General features: G+C 53.1%; 1 protein-coding gene across 1 annotated transcript in view; it reads right to left on the bottom strand.

Annotated features, from left to right (window-relative positions):
* The window catches only part of LOC143749434 (uncharacterized), a 60,324-nt gene that overhangs the window by 11,238 nt on the left and 33,960 nt on the right, over positions 1–15,126 (bottom strand). Inside the window, exons 16-18 of the mRNA XM_077241926.1 lie at positions 988–1,215; positions 769–896; positions 567–690 (exon numbers count right to left, since the gene is read on the bottom strand). Of these exons, the coding sequence (XP_077098041.1) occupies positions 567–690; positions 769–896; positions 988–1,215 (480 nt within the window). The remainder of the gene's footprint in view (positions 1–566; positions 691–768; positions 897–987; positions 1,216–15,126) is intronic.

Genomic DNA, 15,126 nt, shown 5'->3' on the forward strand with positions numbered 1-15,126 from the left:
CGGATGGGCGGCCGGAGCGCGTTAGGGGTTTTCTGTTAGAACGGTGTCGTGTTAGCGGCCCCTAAGTTAATAACTAATGATCTTCGCAACGGAAGTGAATCAATAAAGACTATCGCTGGACAATAACTTTGTCCTAGAGCTGTGGTAAAGCCTAAACAATCTGTTACGGTAATTTCTATGATCTAATCTTCTATTATTCTAATATTCTATTATCACTTAAAGCCAGTATGAACAAAAACCGTGACACGATCATATGATGTTTTTGTTATATCGCCCACCATCCCGTCAGTTCAGCCAGACTCTGCGATCTCTGAAAAACTCCCGTTCTAATAATAAAATGTGTATACTGCTAAATCAATTAGTCATTAACATTGTGTTTACACTGTTAGTTATGATGAGAGTGTTCGTGAGCAGATTCCTTCTGCACCATTGTAACCAATCACAGACGTTAATGCAGTGGCCAATCACTGTTCACGGTGTAAATATGGTGTAAACCCAGATCCATGCAGAACCTGTAATTGTCATTTTTCACGATTAGTTAATTGTGATTTTTTTTTTTAACTGACCTGTTTGAGAGGCTTCAGCGACCCGATAGTCTCCCAGCCGCTCCGATCCCCCCACACCGGATATTCTCCAGGCTGCACGAGCATCTGGCGGCCTTTAAAATGAGCATATTCATATGCGACCCACCTGTGAGACGACAGCGTGTTCGTCACCTTGACTGAGGGCATTATTAACAGGAACAGCGAGTAGTGAAGGAGCTCTTACAGGCCGCTGGTGACTCTCACAGACTGGCTGAAGAAATGGCTCATGCTCTCCACGTCTGAGAAACACGTTTCTTCAAGGCCCTCGAAACTGCTGAGAGAAAACAGACTCACGGACGGCTCCGTGAAACTCTGAACCCAGAAACACATACAAAGGTCATGGGAATCATGTTTATTTCTTGTGTCTACTGTAATATGGTGATGTTTGCTGTCATCGACTCACGTATGGAATGGGCTTTAAAGACTTGATGGCGCTTGATAAACAGCCACAGGAAGTGAGGTCAGGGTAAAGCCCCTCCCCCAGGATATATTGGTTCCCAGAATATCCCTCCTTATCGAACAGCAGCCAGTTTCCTCGGATCACCCTGAAGGACGCGAGGCGTGTTACGTCACAGTCGCTCTCAAACTCGCGGCTCTCTCCGGTGTACCGCGTCTGGCTGTAGGCTCGTAGCTGCTCTCAGAGAGAAACACGTTAGCTGCGCTCAGAGAGAAACACGTTAGCTGCGCTCAGAGAGAAACGCGTTAGCTGCGCTCAGAGAGAAACACGTCAGCGACGCTCAGAGAGAAACACATTAGCTGCCCTCAGAGAGAAACACGTCAGCGGCGCTCAGAGAGAAAAACGTCAGCGGCGCTCAGAGAGAAACACGTTAGCTGCGCTCAAACACGTTAGCTGCGCTCAGAGAGAAACACGTCAGCTGCGCTCAGAGAGAAACACGTTAGCGGCGCTCAGAGAAAAACACGTCAGCGACGCTCAGAGAGAAACACGTTAGCTGCGCTCAGAGAGAAACACGTTAGCGGCGCTCAGAGAGAAACACGTTAGCTGCGCTCAGAGAGAAACACGTTAGCTGCGCTCAGAAAAACACGTCAGCGACGCTCAGAGAGAAACAAGTCAGCGACGCTCAGAGAGAAACACATCAGCTGCGATCAGAGAGAAACACGTTAGCTGCCCTCAGAGAGAAACACGTCAGCGACGCTCAGAGAGAAACACGTTATCTGCGCTCAAACACGTCAGCTGCGCTCAGAGAGAAACACGTCAGCGACGCTCAGAGGGAAACACGTCAGCGACGCTCAGAGAGAAACACGTTAGCTGCGCTCAAACACGTTAGCTGCGCTCAGAGAAAAACACGTCAGCGACGCTCAGAGAGAAACACGTTAGCTGCCCTCAGAGAGAAACACGTCAGCGGCGCTCAGAGAGAAACACGTCAGCGGCGCTCAGAGAGAAACACGTTAGCTGCGCTCAAACACGTTAGCTGCGCTCAGAGAGAAACACGTTAGCTGCGCTCAGAGAGAAACACGTCAGCTGCGCTCAGAGAGGAACACGTTAGCGGCGCTCAGAGAAAAACACGTCAGCGACGCTCAGAGAGAAACACGTTAGCTGCGCTCAGAGAGAAACACGTTAGCGGCGCTCAGAGAGAAACACGTTAGCTGCGCTCAGAAAAACACGTCAGCGACGCTCAGAGAGAAACACGTCAGCGACGCTCAGAGAGAAACACATCAGCTGCGATCAGAGAGAAACACGTTAGCTGCCCTCAGAGAGAAACACGTCAGCGACGCTCAGAGAGAAACACGTTAGCTGCGCTCAAACACGTTAGCTGCGCTCAGAGAGAAACACGTCAGCGACGCTCAGAGGGAAACACGTTAGCTGCCCTCAGAGAGAAACACGTCAGCGACGCTCAGAGAGAAACACGTTAGCTGCGCTCAAACACGTTAGCTGCGCTCAGAGAAAAACACGTCAGCGACGCTCAGAGAGAAACACTTAGCTGCACTCAGAGAGAAACACGTCAGGGGCGCTCAGAGAGAAACACGTCAGCGGCGCTCAGAGAGAAACACGTTAGCTGCGCTCTAACACGTTAGCTGCGCTCAGAGAGAAACACGTTAGCTGCGCTCAGAGAGAAACACGTCAGCTGCGCTCAGAGAGAAACACGTTAGCGGCGCTCAGAGAAAAACACGTCAGCGACGCTCAGAGAGAAACACGTTAGCTGCGCTCAGAGAGAAACACGTTAGCTGCGCTCAGAGAGAAACACGTTAGCGGCGCTCAGAGAGAAACACGTCAGCGACGCTCAGAGACAAACACGTTAGCGGCGCTCAGAGAGAAACACGTCAGCAACGCTCAGAGAGAAACACGTCAGCTGCGCTCAGAGAGAAACACGTTAGCGGCGCTCAGAGAGAAACACGTCAGCGACGCTCAGAGACAAACACGTTAGCGGCGCTCAGAGAGAAACACGTCAGCAACGCTCAGAGAGAAACACGTCAGCGGCGCTCAGAGAGAAACACGTCAGCGGCGCTCAGAGAGAAACACGTCAGCGGCGCTCAGAGAGAAACACGTTAGCGGCGCTCAGAGAGAAACACGTCAGCGACGCTCAGAGACAAACACGTTAGTGGCGCTCAGAGAGAAACACGTCAGCGACGCTCAGAGACAAACAAGTTAGCGGCGCTCAGAGAGAAACACGTCAGCGACGCTCAGAGAGAAACACGTTAGCGGCGCTCAGAGAGAAACACGTTAGCGGCGCTCAGAGAGAAACATGTTAGCGGCGCTCAGAGAGAAAAACGTCAGCGACGCTCAGAGACAAACACGTTAGTGGCGCTCAGAGAGAAACACGTCAGCGACGCTCAGAGACAAACACGTTAGTGGCGCTCAGAGAGAAACACGTCAGCGACGCTCAGAGACAAACACATCAGCGACGCTCAGAGAGAAACACGTTAGCGGCGCTCAGAGAGAAACATGTTAGCGGCGCTCAGAGAGAAAAACGTCAGCGACGCTCAGAGACAAACACGTTAGTGGCGCTCAGAGAGAAACACGTCAGCGACGCTCAGAGACAAACACGTTAGTGGCGCTCAGAGAGAAACACGTCAGCGACGCTCAGAGAAAAACACGTCAGCGACGCTCAGAGAGAAACACGTTAGCTGCCCTCAGAGAGAAACACGTCAGCGGCGCTCAGAGAGAAACACGTCAGCGGCGCTCAGAGAGAAACACGTTAGCTGCGCTCAAACACGTTAGCTGCGCTCAGAGAGAAACACGTTAGCTGCGCTCAGAGAGAAACACGTCAGCTGCGCTCAGAGAGAAACGCGTTAGCGGCGCTCAGAGAAAAACACGTCAGCGACGCTCAGAGAGAAACACGTTAGCTGCGCTCAGAGAGAAACACGTTAGCGGCGCTCAGAGAGAAACACGTTAGCTGCGCTCAGCGAGAAACACGTTAGCTGCGCTCAGAAAAACACGTCAGCGACGCTCAGAGAGAAACACGTCAGCGACGCTCAGAGAGAAACACATCAGCTGCGATCAGAGAGAAACACGTTAGCTGCCCTCAGAGAGAAACACGTCAGCGACGCTCAGAGAGAAACACGTTAGCTGCGCTCAAACACGTTAGCTGCGCTCAGAGAGAAACACGTCAGCGACGCTCAGAGGGAAACACGTTAGCTGCCCTCAGAGAGAAACACGTCAGCGACGCTCAGAGAGAAACACGTTAGCTGCGCTCAAACACGTTAGCTGCGCTCAGAGAAAAACACGTCAGGGGCGCTCAGAGAGAAACACGTCAGCGGCGCTCAGAGAGAAACACGTTAGCTGCGCTCTAACACGTTAGCTGCGCTCAGAGAGAAACACGTTAGCTGCGCTCAGAGAGAAACACGTCAGCTGCGCTCAGAGAGAAACACGTTAGCGGCGCTCAGAGAAAAACACGTCAGCGACGCTCAGAGAGAAACACGTTAGCTGCGCTCAGAGAGAAACACGTTATCTGCGCTCAAACACGTCAGCTGCGCTCAGAGAGAAACACGTCAGCGACGCTCAGAGGGAAACACGTTAGCTGCCCTCAGAGAGAAACACGTCAGCGACGCTCAGAGAGAAACACGTTAGCTGCGCTCAAACACGTTAGCTGCGCTCAGAGAAAAACACGTCAGCGACGCTCAGAGAGAAACACGTTAGCTGCCCTCAGAGAGAAACACGTCAGCGGCGCTCAGAGAGAAACACGTTAGCTGCGCTCAAACACGTTAGCTGCGCTCAGAGAGAAACACGTTAGCTGCGCTCAGAGAGAAACACGTCAGCTGCGCTCAGAGAGAAACACGTTAGCGGCGCTCAGAGAAAAACACGTCAGCGACGCTCAGAGAGAAACACGTTAGCTGCGCTCAGAGAGAAACACGTTAGCGGCGCTCAGAGAGAAACACGTTAGCTGCGCTCAGAGAGAAACACGTTAGCTGCGCTCAGAAAAACACGTCAGCGACGCTCAGAGAGAAACACGTCAGCGACGCTCAGAGAGAAACACATCAGCTGCGATCAGAGAGAAACACGTTAGCTGCCCTCAGAGAGAAACACGTCAGCGACGCTCAGAGAGAAACACGTTAGCTGCGCTCAAACACGTTAGCTGCGCTCAGAGAGAAACACGTCAGCGACGCTCAGAGGGAAACACGTTAGCTGCCCTCAGAGAGAAACACGTCAGCGACGCTCAGAGAGAAACACGTTAGCTGCGCTCAAACACGTTAGCTGCGCTCAGAGAAAAACACGTCAGCGACGCTCAGAGAGAAACACTTAGCTGCACTCAGAGAGAAACACGTCAGGGGCGCTCAGAGAGAAACACGTCAGCGGCGCTCAGAGAGAAGCACGTTAGCTGCGCTCTAACACGTTAGCTGCGCTCAGAGAGAAACACGTTAGCTGCGCTCAGAGAGAAACACGTCAGCTGCGCTCAGAGAGAAACACGTTAGCGGCGCTCAGAGAAAAACACGTCAGCGACGCTCAGAGAGAAACACGTTAGCTGCGCTCAGAGAGAAACACGTTAGCGGCGCTCAGAGAGAAACACGTCAGCGACGCTCAGAGACAAACACGTTAGCGGCGCTCAGAGAGAAACACGTCAGCAACGCTCAGAGAGAAACACGTCAGCGGCGCTCAGAGAGAAACACGTCAGCGGCGCTCAGAGAGAAACACGTCAGCGGCGCTCAGAGAGAAACACGTTAGCGGCGCTCAGAGAGAAACACGTCAGCGACGCTCAGAGACAAACACGTTAGTGGCGCTCAGAGAGAAACACGTCAGCGACGCTCAGAGACAAACAAGTTAGCGGCGCTCAGAGAGAAACACGTCAGCGACGCTCAGAGAGAAACACGTTACCGGCGCTCAGAGAGAAACACGTTAGCGGCGCTCAGAGAGAAACATGTTAGCGGCGCTCAGAGAGAAAAACGTCAGCGACGCTCAGAGACAAACACGTTAGTGGCGCTCAGAGAGAAACACGTCAGCGACGCTCAGAGACAAACACGTTAGTGGCGCTCAGAGAGAAACACGTCAGCGACGCTCAGAGACAAACACATCAGCGACGCTCAGAGAGAAACACGTCAGCGGCGCTCAGAGAGAAACATGTTAGCGGCGCTCAGAGAGAAAAACGTCAGCGACGCTCAGAGACAAACACGTTAGTGGCGCTCAGAGAGAAACACGTCAGCGACGCTCAGAGACAAACACGTTAGTGGCGCTCAGAGAGAAACACGTCAGCGACGCTCAGAGAAAAACACGTCAGCGACGCTCAGAGAGAAACACGTTAGCTGCCCTCAGAGAGAAACACGTCAGCGGCGCTCAGAGAGAAACACGTCAGCGGCGCTCAGAGAGAAACACGTTAGCTGCGCTCAAACACGTTAGCTGCGCTCAGAGAGAAACACGTTAGCTGCGCTCAGAGAGAAACACGTCAGCTGCGCTCAGAGAGCAACACGTTAGCGGCGCTCAGAGAAAAACACGTCAGCGACGCTCAGAGAGAAACACGTTAGCTGCGCTCAGAGAGAAACACGTTAGCGGCGCTCAGAGAGAAACACGTTAGCTGCGCTCAGAGAGAAACACGTTAGCTGCGCTCAGAAAAACACGTCAGCGACGCTCAGAGAGAAACACGTCAGCGACGCTCAGAGAGAAACACATCAGCTGCGATCAGAGAGAAACACGTTAGCTGCCCTCAGAGAGAAACACGTCAGCGACGCTCAGAGAGAAACACGTTAGCTGCGCTCAAACACGTTAGCTGCGCTCAGAGAGAAACACGTCAGCGACGCTCAGAGGGAAACACGTTAGCTGCCCTCAGAGAGAAACACGTCAGCGACGCTCAGAGAGAAACACGTTAGCTGCGCTCAAACACGTTAGCTGCGCTCAGAGAAAAACACGTCAGGGGCGCTCAGAGAGAAACACGTCAGCGGCGCTCAGAGAGAAACACGTTAGCTGCGCTCTAACACGTTAGCTGCGCTCAGAGAGAAACACGTTAGCTGCGCTCAGAGAGAAACACGTCAGCTGCGCTCAGAGAGAAACACGTTAGCGGCGCTCAGAGAAAAACACGTCAGCGACGCTCAGAGAGAAACACGTTAGCTGCGCTCAGAGAGAAACACGTTAGCTGCGCTCAGAGAGAAACACGTTAGCGGCGCTCAGAGAGAAACACGTCAGTGACGCTCAGAGACAAACACGTTAGCGGCGCTCAGAGAGAAACACGTCAGCAACGCTCAGAGAGAAACACGTCAGCGGCGCTCAGAGAGAAACACGTCAGCGGCGCTCAGAGAGAAACACGTTAGCGGCGCTCAGAGAGAAACACGTCAGCGACGCTCAGAGACAAACACGTTAGTGGCGCTCAGAGAGAAACACGTCAGCGACGCTCAGAGACAAACAAGTTAGCGGCGCTCAGAGAGAAACACGTCAGCGACGCTCAGAGAGAAACACGTTAGCGGCGCTCAGAGAGAAACACGTTAGCGGCGCTCAGAGAGAAACATGTTAGCGGCGCTCAGAGAGAAAAACGTCAGCGACGCTCAGAGACAAACACGTTAGTGGCGCTCAGAGAGAAACACGTCAGCGACGCTCAGAGACAAACACGTTAGTGGCGCTCAGAGAGAAACACGTCAGCGACGCTCAGAGACAAACACATCAGCGACGCTCAGAGAGAAACACGTTAGCTGCGCTCAGAAAAACACGTCAGCGACGCTCAGAGAGAAACACGTAAGCGACGCTCAGAGAGAAACACATCAGCTGCGATCAGAGAGAAACACGTTAGCTGCCCTCAGAGAGAAACACGTCAGCGACGCTCAGAGAGAAACACGTTAGCTGCGCTCAAACACGTTAGCTGCGCTCAGAGAGAAACACGTCAGCGACGCTCAGAGGGAAACACGTTAGCTGCCCTCAGAGAGAAACACGTCAGCGACGCTCAGAGAGAAACACGTTAGCTGCGCTCAAACACGTTAGCTGCGCTCAGAGAAAAACACGTCAGGGGCGCTCAGAGAGAAACACGTCAGCGGCGCTCAGAGAGAAACACGTTAGCTGCGCTCTAACACGTTAGCTGCGCTCAGAGAGAAACACGTTAGCTGCGCTCAGAGAGAAACACGTCAGCTGCGCTCAGAGAGAAACACGTTAGCGGCGCTCAGAGAAAAACACGTCAGCGACGCTCAGAGAGAAACACGTTAGCTGCGCTCAGAGAGAAACACGTTAGCTGCGCTCAGAGAGAAACACGTTAGCGGCGCTCAGAGAGAAACACGTTAGCGACGCTCAGAGACAAACACGTTAGTGGCGCTCAGAGAGAAACACATCAGCTGCGATCAGAGAGAAACACGTTAGCTGCCCTCAGAGAGAAACACGTCAGCGACGCTCAGAGAGAAACACGTTAGCTGCGCTCAAACACGTTAGCTGCGCTCAGAGAGAAACACGTCAGCGACGCTCAGAGAAAAACACGTTAGCTGCCCTCAGAGAGAAACACGTCAGCGACGCTCAGAGAGAAACACGTTAGCTGCCCTCAGAGAGAAACACGTCAGCGACGCTCAGAGAGAAACACGTTAGCTGTGCTCAAACACGTTAGCTGCGCTCAGAGAGAAACACGTCAGCGACGCTCAGAGAAAACACGTCAGCGACGCTCAGAGAGAAACACGTTAGCGGCGCTCAGAGAGAAACACGTCAGCGACGCTCAGAGAGAAACACGTTAGCGGCGCTCAGAGAGAAACACGTTAGCGGCGCTCAGAGAGAAACACGTTAGCGGCGCTCAGAGAGAAACACGTCAGCGACGCTCAGAGACAAACACGTTAGCGGCGCTCAAAGAGAAACACGTCAGCGACGCTCAGAGACAAACACGTTAGCGGCGCTCAGAGAGAAACACGTCAGCGACGCTCAGAGAGAAACACGTCAGCGGGGCTCAGAGAGAAACACGTTAGCGGCGCTCAGAGAGAAACACGTCAGCGGCGCTCAGAGAGAAACACGTCAGCGACGCTCAGAGACAAACACGTTAGCGGCGCTCAGAGAGAAACACGTCAGCGACGCTCAGAGAGAAACACGTTAGCGGCGCTCAGAGAGAAACACGTCAGCGACGCTCAGAGAGAAACACGTTAGCGGCGCTCAGAGAGAAACATGTTAGCGGCGCTCAGAGAGAAACACGTCAGTGACGCTCAGAGAGAAACACGTCAGCGACGCTCAGAGAGAAACACGTTAGCTGCGCTCAGAGAGAAACACGTTAGCGGCGCTCAGAGAGAAACACGTCAGCGACGCTCAGAGACAAACACGTTAGCGGCGCTCAGAGAGAAACACGTCAGCAACGCTCAGAGAGAAACACGTCAGCTGCGCTCAGAGAGAAACACGTCAGCGGCGCTCAGAGAGAAACACGTCAGCGGCGCTCAGAGAGAAACACGTTAGCGGCGCTCAGAGAGAAACACGTCAGCGACGCTCAGAGACAAACACGTTAGTGGCGCTCAGAGAGAAACACGTCAGCGACGCTCAGAGACAAACAAGTTAGCGGCGCTCAGAGAGAAACACGTCAGCGACGCTCAGAGAGAAACACGTTAGCGGCGCTCAGAGAGAAACACGTTAGCGGCGCTCAGAGAGAAACATGTTAGCGGCGCTCAGAGAGAAAAACGTCAGCGACGCTCAGAGACAAACACGTTAGTGGCGCTCAGAGAGAAACACGTCAGCGACGCTCAGAGACAAACACGTTAGTGGCGCTCAGAGAGAAACACGTCAGCGACGCTCAGAGACAAACACATCAGCGACGCTCAGAGAGAAACACGTTAGCGGCGCTCAGAGAGAAACATGTTAGCGGCGCTCAGAGAGAAAAACGTCAGCGACGCTCAGAGACAAACACGTTAGTGGCGCTCAGAGAGAAACACGTCAGCGACGCTCAGAGAAAAACACGTCAGCGACGCTCAGAGAGAAACACGTTAGCTGCCCTCAGAGAGAAACACGTCAGCGGCGCTCAGAGAGAAACACGTCAGCGGCGCTCAGAGAGAAACACGTTAGCTGCGCTCAAACACGTTAGCTGCGCTCAGAGAGAAACACGTTAGCTGCGCTCAGAGAGAAACACGTCAGCGACGCTCAGAGAAAAACACGTCAGCGACGCTCAGAGAGAAACACGTTAGCTGCGCTCAGAGAGAAACACGTTAGCGGCGCTCAGAGAGAAACACGTTAGCTGCGCTCAGAGAGAAACACGTTAGCTGCGCTCAGAAAAACACGTCAGCGACGCTCAGAGAGAAACACGTCAGCGACGCTCAGAGAGAAACACATCAGCTGCGATCAGAGAGAAACACGTTAGCTGCCCTCAGAGAGAAACACGTCAGCGACGCTCAGAGAGAAACACGTTAGCTGCGCTCAAACACGTTAGCTGCGCTCAGAGAGAAACACGTCAGCGACGCTCAGAGGGAAACACGTTAGCTGCCCTCAGAGAGAAACACGTCAGCGACGCTCAGAGAGAAACACGTTAGCTGCGCTCAAACACGTTAGCTGCGCTCAGAGAAAAACACGTCAGGGGCGCTCAGAGAGAAACACGTCAGCGGCGCTCAGAGAGAAACACGTTAGCTGCGCTCTAACACGTTAGCTGCGCTCAGAGAGAAACACGTCAGCTGCGCTCAGAGAGAAACACGTTAGCGGCGCTCAGAGAGAAACACGTCAGCGACGCTCAGAGAGAAACACGTTAGCGGCGCTCAGAGAGAAACATGTTAGCGGCGCTCAGAGAGAAACACGTCAGTGACGCTCAGAGAGAAACACGTCAGCGACGCTCAGAGAGAAACACGTTAGCTGCGCTCAGAGAGAAACACGTTAGCGGCGCTCAGAGAGAAACACGTCAGCGACGCTCAGAGACAAACACGTTAGCGGCGCTCAGAGAGAAACACGTCAGCAACGCTCAGAGAGAAACACGTCAGCGGCGCTCAGAGAGAAACACGTCAGCGGCGCTCAGAGAGAAACACGTCAGCGGCGCTCAGAGAGAAACACGTTAGCGGCGCTCAGAGAGAAACACGTCAGCGACGCTCAGAGACAAACACGTTAGTGGCGCTCAGAGAGAAACACGTCAGCGACGCTCAGAGACAAACAAGTTAGCGGCGCTCAGAGAGAAACACGTCAGCGACGCTCAGAGAGAAACACGTTAGCGGCGCTCAGAGAGAAACACGTTAGCGGCGCTCAGAGAGAAACATGTTAGCGGCGCTCAGAGAGAAAAACGTCAGCGACGCTCAGAGACAAACACGTTAGTGGCGCTCAGAGAGAAACACGTCAGCGACGCTCAGAGACAAACACGTTAGTGGCGCTCAGAGAGAAACACGTCAGCGACGCTCAGAGACAAACACATCAGCGACGCTCAGAGAGAAACACGTTAGCGGCGCTCAGAGAGAAACATGTTAGCGGCGCTCAGAGAGAAAAACGTCAGCGACGCTCAGAGACAAACACGTTAGTGGCGCTCAGAGAGAAACACGTCAGCGACGCTCAGAGACAAACACGTTAGTGGCGCTCAGAGAGAAACACGTCAGCGACGCTCAGAGAAAAACACGTCAGCGACGCTCAGAGAGAAACACGTTAGCTGCCCTCAGAGAGAAACACGTCAGCGGCGCTCAGAGAGAAACACGTCAGCGGCGCTCAGAGAGAAACACGTTAGCTGCGCTCAAACACGTTAGCTGCGCTCAGAGAGAAACACGTTAGCTGCGCTCAGAGAGAAACACGTCAGCTGCGCTCAGAGAGCAACACGTTAGCGGCGCTCAGAGAAAAACACGTCAGCGACGCTCAGAGAGAAACACGTTAGCTGCGCTCAGAGAGAAACACGTTAGCGGCGCTCAGAGAGAAACACGTTAGCTGCGCTCAGAGAGAAACACGTTAGCTGCGCTCAGAAAAACACGTCAGCGACGCTCAGAGAGAAACACGTCAGCGACGCTCAGAGAGAAACACATCAGCTGCGATCAGAGAGAAACACGTTAGCTGCCCTCAGAGAGAAACACGTCAGCGACGCTCAGAGAGAAACACGTTAGCTGCGCTCAAACACGTTAGCTGCGCTCAGAGAGAAACACGTCAGCGACGCTCAGAGGGAAACACGTTAGCTGCCCTCAGAGAGAAACACGTCAGCGACGCTCAGAGAGAAACACGTTAGCTGCGCTCAAACACGTTAGCTGCGCTCAGAGAAAAACACGTCAGGGGCGCTCAGAGAGAAACACGTCAGCGGCGCTCAGAGAGAAACACGTTAGCTGCGCTCTAACACGTTAGCTGCGCTCAGAGAGAAACACGTTAGCTGCGCTCAGAGAGAAACACGTCAGCTGCGCTCAGAGAGAAACACGTTAGCGGCGCTCAGAGAAAAACACGTCAGCGACGCTCAGAGAGAAACACGTTAGCTGCGCTCAGAGAGAAACACGTTAGCTGCGCTCAGAGAGAAACACGTTAGCGGCGCTCAGAGAGAAACACGTCAGCGACGCTCAGAGACAAACACGTTAGCGGCGCTCAGAGAGAAACACGTCAGCAACGCTCAGAGAGAAACACGTCAGCGGCGCTCAGAGAGAAACACGTCAGCGGCGCTCAGAGAGAAACACGTCAGCGGCGCTCAGAGAGAAACACGTTAGCGGCGCTCAGAGAGAAACACGTCAGCGACGCTCAGAGACAAACACGTTAGTGGCGCTCAGAGAGAAACACGTCAGCGACGCTCAGAGACAAACAAGTTAGCGGCGCTCAGAGAGAAACACGTCAGCGACGCTCAGAGAGAAACACGTTAGCGGCGCTCAGAGAGAAACACGTTAGCGGCGCTCAGAGAGAAACATGTTAGCGGCGCTCAGAGAGAAAAACGTCAGCGACGCTCAGAGACAAACACGTTAGTGGCGCTCAGAGAGAAACACGTCAGCGACGCTCAGAGACAAACACGTTAGTGGCGCTCAGAGAGAAACATGTCAGCGACGCTCAGAGACAAACACGTTAGTGGCGCTCAGAGAGAAACACGTCAGCGACGCTCAGAGACAAACACATCAGCGACGCTCAGAGAGAAACACGTTAGCGGCGCTCAGAGAGAAACATGTTAGCGGCGCTCAGAGAGAAAAACGTCAGCGACGCTCAGAGACAAACACGTTAGTGGCGCTCAGAGAGAAACACGTCAGCGACGCTCAGAGACAAACACGTTAGTGGCGCTCAGAGAGAAAAACGTCAGCGACGCTCAGAGACAAACACGTTAGTGGCGCTCAGAGAGAAACACGTCAGCGACGCTCAGATAGAAACACGTCAGCGGCGCTCAGAGAGAAACACGTCAGCGACGCTCAGAGAGAAACACGTCAGCGACGCTCAGAGACAAACACGTTAGTGGCGCTCAGAGAGAAACACATCAGCTGCGATCAGAGAGAAACACGTTAGCGACGCTCAGAGACAAACACGTTAGTGGCGCTCAGAGAGAAACACATCAGCTGCGATCAGAGAGAAACACGTTAGCTGCCCTCAGAGAGAAACACGTCAGCGACGCTCAGAGAGAAACACGTTAGCTGCGCTCAAACACGTTAGCTGCGCTCAGAGAGAAACACGTCAGCGACGCTCAGAGAGAAACACGTTAGCTGCCCTCAGAGAGAAACACGTCAGCGACGCTCAGAGAGAAACACGTTAGCTGCCCTCAGAGAGAAACACGTCAGCGACGCTCAGAGAGAAACACGTTAGCTGTGCTCAAACACGTTAGCTGCGCTCAGAGAGAAACACGTCAGCGACGCTCAGAGAAAACACGTCAGCGACGCTCAGAGAGAAACACGTTAGCGGCGCTCAGAGAGAAACACGTCAGCGACGCTCAGAGAGAAACACGTTAGCGGCGCTCAGAGAGAAACACGTTAGCGGCGCTCAGAGAGAAACACGTTAGCGGCGCTCAGAGAGAAACACGTCAGCGACGCTCAGAGACAAACACGTTAGCGGCGCTCAAAGAGAAACACGTCAGCGACGCTCAGAGACAAACACGTTAGCGGCGCTCAGAGAGAAACACGTCAGCGACGCTCAGAGAGAAACACGTCAGCGGGGCTCAGAGAGAAACACGTTAGCGGCGCTCAGAGAGAAACACGTTAGCGGCGCTCAGAGAGAAACACGTCAGCGACGCTCAGAGACAAACACGTTAGCGGCGCTCAGAGAGAAACACGTCAGCGACGCTCAGAGAGAAACACGTTAGCGGCGCTCAGAGAGAAACACGTCAGCGACGCTCAGAGAGAAACACGTTAGCGGCGCTCAGAGAGAAACATGTTAGCGGCGCTCAGAGAGAAACACGTCAGTGACGCTCAGAGAGAAACACGTCAGCGACGCTCAGAGAGAAACACGTTAGGGGCGCTCAGAGAGAAACACGTTAGCGGCGCTCAGAGAGAAACACGTCAGCGACGCTCAGAGAGAAACACGTCAGCGACGCTCAGAGACAAACACGTTAGTGGCGCTCAGAGAGAAACACGTCAGCGATGCTCAGAGACAAATACGTTAGCGGCGCTCAGAGAGAAACACGTCAGCGACGCTCAGAGAGAAACACGTTAGCGGCGCTCAGAGAGAAACACGTCAGCGACGCTCAGAGAGAAACACGTTAGCGGCGCTCAGAGAGAAACATGTTAGCGGCGCTCAGAGAGAAACATGTCAGCGACGCTCAGAGAGAAACACGTCAGCGACGCTCAGAGAGAAACACGTCAGCGACGCGGAGTGGGAAGAGGCTTAATTAGAGATCTTAATTAGATAAATCCATGGGCATCGGAACCATTGTATATGTGTGGGACAAGACCCACCCACTTTTTAAGACCAGTGATATTGGACCCACTCACTTCTACAGTTTCTAATTCAGCACATATGTCTGTTCGCTTTTCAGAGCGCCGTCAGTCAAATCCATTCCACTCGAGTAAAGCCCTAATAAATTAAACTCCATTTCTGCTGATCAATATATTTCTCAACGAGACGCAACTGACGAAAATAACCGCCCGTTGTACCCTTCCATTCACATATTGCGTTGCAAACATCAATAACAGCTTTAAGTTGTCAATGCTGGCAAATGAGCATGGTATCAGCAGCGGATAATCCACGGATAGCTGTGCATTTAACGCACGAAATGAAGCAGAATTTAGTTTACTTGTTTAATTAAAAGGCACCAGAATACATGAAATGGCATTTACTCCAGTAAGATTTTTCTGGGGGAGGACCCACACACTTTTTTTGCTTACG

This window comes from Siphateles boraxobius, unplaced genomic scaffold (assembly GCF_051911475.1).
Source record: "Siphateles boraxobius isolate OS27281-9 unplaced genomic scaffold, OSU_SipBor_1 248, whole genome shotgun sequence".
In the NCBI taxonomy this organism is placed as follows: domain Eukaryota; kingdom Metazoa; phylum Chordata; class Actinopteri; order Cypriniformes; family Leuciscidae; genus Siphateles; species Siphateles boraxobius.